Source organism: Takifugu flavidus, unplaced genomic scaffold (genome assembly GCF_003711565.1).
Source record: "Takifugu flavidus isolate HTHZ2018 unplaced genomic scaffold, ASM371156v2 ctg684, whole genome shotgun sequence".
NCBI classification, from domain to species: Eukaryota; Metazoa; Chordata; class Actinopteri; order Tetraodontiformes; family Tetraodontidae; genus Takifugu; species Takifugu flavidus.
In genome coordinates, this window is record NW_026622295.1 from 1 (window position 1) to 10190 (window position 10190).

Below are 10190 nucleotides of genomic sequence, written 5' to 3' on the forward strand. Positions count from 1 at the left end.
CGCCTTGAAACAATTTTGATTGTAAAAGACGCTATGGAAATAAAGATTGATTTGATTTGATTTTGATTTTAAAGTCACTTCCACGTTGGTTTCGCTTTTCAGCCTATGGTCAAAGTAGAGAACCAGCTGCAGATTTTGATTTGCCGCTTTCAAAAGTGTGACTATAGTTGGGACAAAGGAATTAAAACAAGTTAGGAAATTGTTTCCCCTCGTGGAAGAACAAGGATCCCGATTTACACCAAGGATACTTTATAAATGTGCAATTATGGACTATAGAAAGGAACAGGCCTTAAGCAAGCGCAGCTAACAGCATAAGTGATCAAATATTTTAAGCACTAAGTATTTGGCATCTTTTAAATGTAAAAGCAAGAAAAAAAGTTCCTGCAAATTTCACCTGGCAAGTTATATTGGTCTCTGGGTGCGTCAAATAAAGATGCTTAACTGCACCAACTGTACAATTGTGATTCCTACTTTTGTTTGTATGTTTGTATAGTGCATGAAATCTGACACAATTCCGTCAAAACTAAACTGATGCGGTACAATCATAAATGCAGATCATTTTAAAGAACGACACAAATTTCTTATAGTTGATTTGTCTAATTTAATCATTTTCATGCTTTTACTGTAACAGTAATCTCACCAGCCTATAACATTTATTTTTAACTGATTATTTTCCTGTTTGCATTCGCATGAGAATATTTCCAGAACCTTTTCTAATGGTTGACTCGATATGCAATGTAAACAATATATATGGATTGTATGAATTAACTGCCAATAAACATCTTCAATCATAATTGTGAATCTTTCTTGGTTATAAATGCTTTCAGTTCCTTGCATTCTTCCTGGCACTGTACAGCATACCCCTACCTGTCTGGAGTCTCGGAGAAGTTTAGGAGGATCCTCCAGAAACACGACATACCGGTTCATTTCAAACCCAGCAACACTCTCAGACAGAGGTTAGTACACCCAAAGGACAAGACACCAAGACCCAAACAAAGTAATGTTGTTTATGCTGTACAGTGCCAGGAGGAATGCAAGGAACTGTACATTGGGGAAACCAAACAACCTCTCCACAGAAGAATGGCACAACACAGACGTGCCACCTCTTCAGGTCAGGACTCAGCAGTCCACTTACACTTAAAGGAGAGTGGGCACTCCTTCGAGGACAGCCAAGTACGGATACTGGCCAGAGAAGAACGCTGGTTTGAAAGGGGGTCAAGGAAGCCATCCATGTTAAATTGGAGAAACCATCCTTGAACAGAGGTGGTGGCCTGAGGCACGTCCTATCACCCACATACAATGCAGTCCTCCACTCCTTCCAACAGCAAAACAAACATTCACACCATTCCAGGAGACCCAGTGACTCATCACCATGTGACCCAGCAGACAAAGGGGAGACACCTCAACAGAAACTAGGTGAACGACCCGACCAACGACCCTGCTAACGACTCTCAGGTGACCACCCGATCATTAGCATGCAAATGGTCCACAGGGGCTATATTTTCAAGCTCTCTCCCCAGCGATTTCAGAACTGAAGAAGCCTTCTGGATAGAAGGCGAAACGTCTTCAAGAGAAGAACCCAGTCCAGTTGACAGAGAAAACTACCTTGGATACACTAATTAAAGGGTTTTTGTTGAGTTAAACATAGGACTCTTTAATTTCTTCTGTCTTTTCAAAGCCCTTGCTGTGGATTCATTTGTACATGATGCAGAACGTTCATGTCAAAAGTCAGAGCTGTAAAGACCGACAGCGTGAGGGTTCTGCTATCAAAACGCCTTTGGGCCCATCATGAAAGGATGGGGATTTTAGGGGAATGTTGGAGTGCAGACTCACCACATTTCCATTAGGGTGGAAATCTGCTGAACGCTAAGTCACCAGACCGAACTGATGGGTGATGCCGTGTGTTTGTGTCGGCTGAGATGAACAGTCACGTTGGCTGTGTAGTGCAAATGAAGGATTGTGTCTATTACAATTGGCAACTTTTGTTGCCTTCGGTGTCTGGTTGTGTAGTCTGATTTCACACAGGCGGTATGTAAAAAGCAGACAGCAACTTGTCAAGCAGGATGCAGAAAGCTCTAAAACTTTATATGTTTGAGTTATTAAAGATTGCTTTGTTTTATTCCTAATGTGCTCAGTGGCATTTGTTTCTATATTATGTTATAAATGTGTGTGTGTCTGTGTGTGTGTGTGTGTGTGTGTGTGTGTGTGTGGGTGGGTGGGTGGGTGTGTGTGGTGGGTGTGGGTGCACATGCTCATATCTCCTCTAGAGACAATCTCCCTGGATGACGCTCAGACTAGTCTCAGTGGGGTGTATTTTTGTGTGGTTGTTAGTGCAACAGTACAAACTACACCTCATAGGCTTCTTGGATAACCAGGATGACATTTTCCAGGTTTTAACTTTTCCCAGCTTTTCTTACACAGCCAGACCCCAATTTGAAGGTCAATGATGAAGAGAAACGTTGCTGAGTTTACGCACAGCAACGTCTCTTGCAATTTAATGAAGGAAAATGTATATTTCCAAAGGAAAATTCTTATTATCATTTATTTTATATTTACACTGACAACTGGAAGGAATTGTGGAAAAAGGTTGTTGGTGTGAGGACACTTCTGAGGCAAATATTGACTTTGGTAAGCCACATTTACACATGCAGCCATCCCCAGAAGTCTAAGAGAATTTCCCTTGCAGAAGCCATGTGTGAATAGCAACTAGAATGGATTATCCTGGGATTCTGCCTCTCCTGTTATTTCCCACCTTCCCACTGAGAGTCTTAGGATGTCTTGAAGGCGCCACCATGGCACGTGTCCTCGTGTCCGGTGAATGTTCTGGAGCTCGTGTGAAAAGAGGAACTCGCATTCCAAGTCTTCTTCTCTCGACCTGCAGTCCTCAGTGAAGCAGAGTTGAATATGCCAGCAGCTTTTGTGTAGCCCTGAAAAAGAAGTCTTGTTACATCCTTCCTCTGCTGATCTTTAGGTGTTGGAGGACTCCAGACAAATCCTGGTTGCGGCCAACATGCAGCCCGACGACCCGTTCCCGATGGACGACAAGATCAAAGAAGGTCTGGCTCATTTTCATCCTCTGTTGTCCCTTTTTTCTCCAGCTGCTGGGTGCACTCTCCCCACTCGCCCGTGCACCTCTCATCCTCTCTCCCTGTTGAGAGGATGTTCCTCGTCCTCGTTCCTTTGGTTCAGTGACATCAGATTTTTTCCTCTTGCCATTTCTCCCTCCTCTCTGCAGCTTATTCACATGTGGTGGAGAACACGGCGTTTTTTGGCGACGTTGCATTGCGTTTCCCGCGCATCGTCCACCACTACTTTGACCGGAACTCTGAATGGGGCGGCCTGCTGCGCTGGGGGCTCCATTTCTGTAACCAGACAGGGGTCTTCACAGGAGGGGCCCACCAGCATGTCCTCACCCTGGTAAGGACACGCTACCGTAACCTCTCCTGGGCTGCAGCTGGGCCTGCTCCTTGTGAACCTGGTCAACCTCAAGATTCCAAAAGGGTTGTGTAGTGTTCAGACATTTGTTTGTAATTTTCTGTACATTTGAAGTTTAAAAAAACCATATGATGATGCAGTCAACTGCGAAAACAATGCTTTTTTGCCATTTTCCTGTTTTCTTACCTCCATAGCAGGGGAGCAGTTACACATTTGTGTTCTTGCGTCGTATTAGGACCTAAATTGCGTCGGCGTGTCACCGTAATGTGTAAATGAGCTGCAAGTGTTGACCTCCGTATTAACATCTTCATTGACTGCATATAGCAAAAACTATGCAAAATATTCTTAATGACTGTTGAACTGCAGTCATAAATTGCTGCTGCAATGCAGTCCTGTTTCTGTGCTGCTCAGTCTGTTTGTCTGTAACTGCGTCCCATTCTCAGCCACAGCGCCACAAATGTGTCGTTTGTCTCCACGATTCTCCGCCGTTGTTGTGACCTTTGCAACTCAAAAGAACAAAGCAGATAAACCGCTTTTCCCTGTCCAGTCTGCGGGTTAATGAGCCAAACTGTGGCATGATTAATCTGTGACCTTAGCCAAGCGCCAGGAGAATTACAGCATAGATTCATTTCAAGGCTGCCGGCAGCAGTTGGAGACCTGATAGCGTCCATGACCAAGTCAAAGTATTGATAGGTTCTGACTCCTGGTGTGGGAAATGAGACGTGCAGCATCTTTACGTTTCTTCTTTCTTTTTCCCCCCTTCCTTATATTTCTGACTGGGTGTTCAGATGTCACAGGAGCTGGGAATAACGGAGAAAACTCCAGATTTTATGAATCCATACCGCACCGAGCGCGACGACGTGAGTAGCATATGGGTCCTACATTAATGGCAGTTTAAATCGGGTTGTCCACCAAACGTCATCTCATCCCAGGTGCTTCACACTGCCGAAGCTTTCAAGAAGATCCTGAGGGAGGAAGAGAAGAGGAGGAGAAAAGAAGAGAAGAGGAAAGAAATCAGGAAGGCCCTCGCATCTCCCGCTCACGCTCTGAACTATAGCGCCGCCCCTTCAGCACGTTCAGAGAGCAGAGGCCAAGAAGATCGGCGCTCATGTACAGCTGTTCATAGGTGATCCGATGTGGTGACCGTGACGACAGAGAAGTGGCGCAGTGGCGTGAAAAAAACATATTGGTGAATTGAAAAGGAAATCTCATTTTTGATAAACTTGAGGTACTTTGGAACATAAATAGTTTTTAATATGATACATTTGTTGTGACTCCTACTCTGGCCCCACTTCCTCCTGGGCAATCAGCTCAACCACCACCACCTGGGCCCTCTCCTGCAGCTGCACCCAATCCGCCCAAACGACTCTGCACCCATAAAAGGTCCCTATGCACTCAGGCCAGTGCTTGATCTAACTGATATTTTTTGGCAACACGTCCCGTGGACCCAGCATCTCTCCAGGCTCCCCAGCGACTCCTGCGTCTCCCTGCGTCTTCCAGCGACTCCTCTGCAACCTTCCTAGCCCCTCTTCCTCTGACTTCTTCCTCTTCCCCTTCCTCGGACGGATTTCTCCTATCCTCTGGACACTTGGACTCCCCCACAGACTCTCGCCCTGGATCTCGAACTGGTTCGTCTGCCGCATCACGCACCTATAGTTTGTCTCGGCCTCTCTCATTTTGTTTCTTCCCTCCTGGTTTTTTTGCTTCATTAAACCTTCAGAATTTACTTTTTAATTCCCGTGTCTGTCTGCCTTCTTGGGGTTCCGCCACACTTGACTGCCAGTCCTCTCGAGCGTAACAACATTGACAGTACTTGATACCTTTACAGGACCCCACTATGATGTATCTGGTCTATTGTTTCAGTCTAAATCCATTTTTATTCTAATATGTGTGGCTGCCAAAATATAGATGTGGTCTAACTTATAGAGGAGACACTTGGCCTGGTTATGATTTATTAATGTCAAACCAAAATATCAACATTTATGATTTGTTGTTTGTTGAAAGAGAAATCTGTTATATATCTAATTTTTAAAAAGTTTTTGTGAAGGACGCAGTGACATTTTCTGTTTGCCATAAGGACCATGTACAATTTCTGTTTGTCTTCATAAAAAAGAACTGTGAACATCAGAGGGCAACTATGACTATTGCATTGGGGGGGGCAAGATATGTTAAAAATGTTATTCATACTGCTTTTGTTTTGTCTTTTTCTTTGAAAGGGACATATTTTAGATCTATATACGTAAAATTGGTGTAATTTTGAAATATTACAACTGTTGGACAACTATATGTATATTGAGAATTGATGATAATTGCACATAAAAGCCATTTTGTTATTACATTTAAAGAAATTTAAAGCTCTGATAACGTTTGTGATCCACCGCTAGATGGCAGTAAGTCTTCGCTCTGAAATAAAGTAACAGTGACGTCTCAACAATTCGAAGAGATGCAGCTGGACCGAGAAGATAAAACAAGTTTGGAAGATTTGGAAAAGTAACGATTTTGGGGGGAAAGAAAGACGTGGCTCCTGAGGGTGAGAAGATCTTTCATGTGACAGTTTCTGTTTATGATCAGAAGGGTGGACAGTTCGCTGAGGACGAGGTCCAATAGCGCCGAACTCAAAGCGCTATTTGGTACCGACCACCAATATAGTGGCATCTATGCGATCAAAAGTCTGGGGGCGATCACCGATTAGTGAGATTAAATAAACCGATCACGATTCCATCGCCTGAAGGATCAACTAAAGGGAAAAGATCAAGAACAGTTAATAAAAGTTCTGCTCTACCACTAGAGGGCAGTGATTATTCACTCTAAAACAAAACTATAATGTTTTACAGCTTAATTTGCTGTATCAAGAAGACGGAACCAGAAGTTTGAAGGAGTTGAACAAGAAACGTCTTCTTGGAGTCAGACAGAGCCACGTCTTTCCGTGGTGAGTTCATCTTAATGTGACAGTTTCTGTTTTTGATCAGAAGGGTGGACAGTTCGCTGAGGACCAGGTCCAATAGCGCCGAACTCAAAGCGCTATTTGGTACCGACCACCAATATCGTGGCATCTATGCGATCACAAGTGTGGGGGCGATCACCGATTAGTGAGATTAAATAACCGATCACGATTCCATCGCCTGAAGGATCAAGCGCAGTGAGAGGGCCGTGATTATTCGCTCTAAACGAAAGTATAATGTTTTACAGCTTAAATAGCTTTGGGATCTCACTGTCTCTCAAGAAGTTGGTGGCAGCAAAAATCATATTGCATCTAATATTCTTGCAATGTTTTGTTTTGACATTTTCTTTCACAACTAGATATCTACATTATTTGGATGATTTTGTTTGGAATTGCAAGGATAAATTTGCAACAAGAGGCCAGCTAAAGCTGCCCGTCTTTAGCTTGCAATTGAGTAACAACTTTACATTATTTTCCCAACAAACTGCATTAAAGGCATATAATGGTGTATTTAATTGAACTTTTAAACTTGATGTGATCTGTACATTATTTTTCACGCAGAGGGAAAAAAACAGAAAAGAGAGCTTCTAATGGAAAATGAAAATTCTGAAACTCGAAGGAATGAGGAACTCAGACTAGTCCTCATTGGAAAAACAGGAGCGGGCAAGAGTGCCTCCGGGAATACCATTTTGGGCCGAAGGCATTTCCTGCCAAAGATGAGCGGCAGCTCTGTCACCAAGCTCTGCCAGCACGGGATCACTGAACTTACAGAGAAGCAGGATTCCCAGGAGGATGGCACAGAGAGGAGAAAAAGGAAAATCCTGGTCGTGGACGTGCCAGGTTTCGGGGACACTAGCCTCAGTGGGGAGCAGATTTTGGATGAAGTAACCAAATGTGTGGCTGTCGCTGCCCCTGGTCCACATGCATTCCTGCTGGTGGTTCCATTAGGACGATACACAGACAGTGAAAACCAGGCTCTCTGTCAGTTGGCAGGGATATTTGGGGAAAATGCTGTCCGTCGTCATACTGTGGTTTTGTTTACTAGAGGTGACGAGCTGGAAGGCCTTGAAATAGAAACATACCTAAGGGACTCCGGAAATCCCTTGCTAAACTCTCTGATTGAGACGTGTGGAGGCAGATACCATGTATTCAACAATAAAGAAACTGGTAACACTCTGCAGGTGGAAGAGCTGTTAATGAAGGTGGACAACATGGTGACGCACACAGCTGAAGGCTTTTACACCAGTGCAATGTTTTCAGAAGCTGAGGCGATCATCAGGGAAGAACAGGAAAGGATGAGGGAGCGAGGGGAAGCAGATGGGCAGTCGGCAAGTGAGGAGAAATTTAGGGGAAAAGGATGCAAAAGGAAGAGGAGTGGCAGCCCTTCCAGCCCTCTGACCAACAGATGTAGGAACCAGTCCAGAGGGACGCATGCAGGTGGCAGCAGGGAGCAATCTTTGACATGCTGGATCAAGGCTGCGCTCTCTCCTGCCGTGCTGAAGAGAATTAAGATAGTGGTGGCAGCGGCTGTTACGGGCTTGGTTGTAGGGGCCACGTTTGGGGCAGCTGTCCCTTTAGCAGCTGCAGCCGGGGCATCGCTTACCGGGACAACACTTGGGATAACAGGCTCTGCAGTGGCTCTGGGGGCAGCAGTAGGGGGAGCTGCTGGTGGTTGTGTTGGAATCATTGCAGGTACTGAAGCTGCCAGCGCTGGCGAGGCTGCTTTCAATACCTTGCAGCAAGTAAGTGCTATTGGCACAGTCGCTGTAGGCCTGGGAGGAGCTGTAGGACTCACCTTGGGAGTGAAGGCTGTTATATGCGCAGGAGGTGTAGCAAATGTTGCTAGCCCTGCTGCACGTATAGCGTCAAGTGTAACAAATATTGCTAGCTCTGCTGCACGTATAGTGTCAAGTGTAACAAATGTTGCTAGCTCTGCTGCAGGTATAGCGGCAAGTGTAACAAATATTGCTAGCTCTGCTGCATGTATAGAGGCAAGTGTAACAAATATTGCTAGCTCTGCTGCACGTATAGAGGCAAGTGTAACAAATATGCTAGCTCTGCTGCACGTATAGAGGCAAGTGTAACAAATATTGCTTGCTCTGCTGCACGTATAGTGGCAAGTGTAACAAATATTGCTAGCCCTGCTGCACCTATGACCTAAAATGTTGCTGCATCAAGTTATATTGGTCTCTGGGTGCGTCAAATAAAGATGCTTAACTGCACCAACTGTACAATTGTGATTCCTACTTTTGTTTGTATGTTTTTTATAGTGTATGAAATCTGACACAATTCCGTCAAAACTAAACTGATGCTGTACAATCATAAATGCAGATCATTTTAAAGAACGACACAAATTTCTTACAGTTGATTTGTCTAATTTAATCATTTCATGCTTTTACTGTAACAGTAATCTCACCAGCCTATAACATTTGATTTTAACTAACTGATGTTTATTTTGATGGCCAGAAAGCCAAAAGTGTTCTATAATGGAATAATTCTGGTGTTCTTGTTATTTTCCTGTTTGCATTCACATGAGAATATTTCCAGAACCTTTTCTAATGTGACTCGATATGCAATGTAAACAATATATATGAAATATATATGAATTAACTGCCAATAAACATCTTCAATCATAATTGTGAATCTTTCTTGGCTATAAATGCTTTACAAGATTTGTACATATAAAGGATTAGGGGAACTGTTAGAAATGTAGAGTTTTGTAATGAGAAACTAGGGAAACGGTTATTACAGAAGGACGGATGACACGATAGTTAACAACTGTATGTTCGTTTACCTTCAACATCAATTAAAGGTAAATTTAGTGTGCTGAGTCTTTCCCAGTGCCAACTTGTGATTGTTCTGCTGCTTCAGCCACCAGTCTGTCAAGCTGATCAAGTTTGCGGATGACACCACCCTCATCGGGCTCATCTCCAATGGCGATGAGACTGCCTACAGGAGGGAGGTGGCTCGACTGGTTTCCTGGTGCGGACACAACAACCTGCAGCTGAACGCTCAGAAAACAGTGGAGATGATTGTGGACTTCAGGAAAGTCACAGCCCCTTTGCCCCCCCTTGCCCTCATGGACTCCCCCATCACCATTGTGGACTCCTTCCGCTTCCTGGGCACCACCATCACCCGGGACCTTAAGTGGGAGCCAACCATCAGCTCCCTCATCAAGAAGGCCCAGTAAAGGATGTTCTTCCTACGGCAGCTGAGGAAGCTCAAACTGCCTCCCAGGATGTTGGTGCAGTTTTATACGGCCATCATCGAGTCCATCCTCACCTCCTCCATCACCGTGTGGTATGCTGGCACCACCGCCAGGGACAGACTGAGGCTGCAGCGCGTCGTGCGCGCTGCCGAGAAAGTGATCGGCTGCAGGCTTCCATCCATCCAGGACCTGTATATCTCCAGGACCCGGAGGCGTGCAGGTCGGATCACGGCCGACCCTTCCCACCCTGGTCACGGACTGTTTTCCCCCCTCCCCTCAGGCAGGAGACTACGGTCCATTCGGACCAAACCTCCCGCTACATGAACAGCTTCTTCCCCTCTGCCATCAGGCTGCTGAACACCAAGTGACTTATCACTTAAGCACCATGTACAGCAGCCAGTCGGACTCATGAACAATACACACCTTACTATTTATATATTTATATATCTTATTTTATTTATCTTATTCTAGTGTTTATTGTCTTCTCTATGTTGAATGTTGCAGCGTCGCACCGAGACAAATTCCTAGCTTGTGTAACTGTGTACTACATGAACAATGGCAATAAATAAATCTGATTCTGATAAGTGATCAAATATTTTAAGCACT

At 44.6% G+C, this 10190-nt stretch overlaps 2 protein-coding genes across 3 annotated transcripts; both read left to right on the forward strand.

Moving 5' to 3' along the window:
• Positions 1-2876: 2876 nt before the first annotated feature.
• Positions 2877-4580, forward strand: LOC130521078 (coiled-coil domain-containing protein 134-like). Its single transcript, XM_057024734.1, has 4 exons — positions 2877-3056; positions 3236-3417; positions 4224-4295; positions 4368-4580. The coding sequence occupies exons 1-4, from the start codon at positions 3011-3013 to the stop codon at positions 4563-4565; spliced, it is 498 nt and encodes a 165-aa protein (XP_056880714.1). The 5' UTR covers positions 2877-3010; the 3' UTR covers positions 4566-4580.
• A 1358-nt stretch (positions 4581-5938) lies between these two features.
• Positions 5939-8748, forward strand: LOC130521079 (uncharacterized). 2 transcript variants are annotated; one of them, XM_057024736.1, is made up of 3 exons: positions 5939-5965; positions 6270-6364; positions 6938-8748. In XM_057024736.1, exon 3 carries the CDS (start codon positions 6967-6969, stop codon positions 8446-8448), a length of 1482 nt encoding a protein of 493 aa, XP_056880716.1. In that variant the 5' UTR covers positions 5939-5965; positions 6270-6364; positions 6938-6966; the 3' UTR covers positions 8449-8748. The 2 variants fall into 2 exon arrangements, with proteins under 2 accessions (XP_056880716.1, XP_056880715.1); XM_057024735.1 differs by lacking the exon at positions 5939-5965 and having other exon boundaries at positions 6006-6364.
• Positions 8749-10190: the final 1442 nt, after the last annotated feature.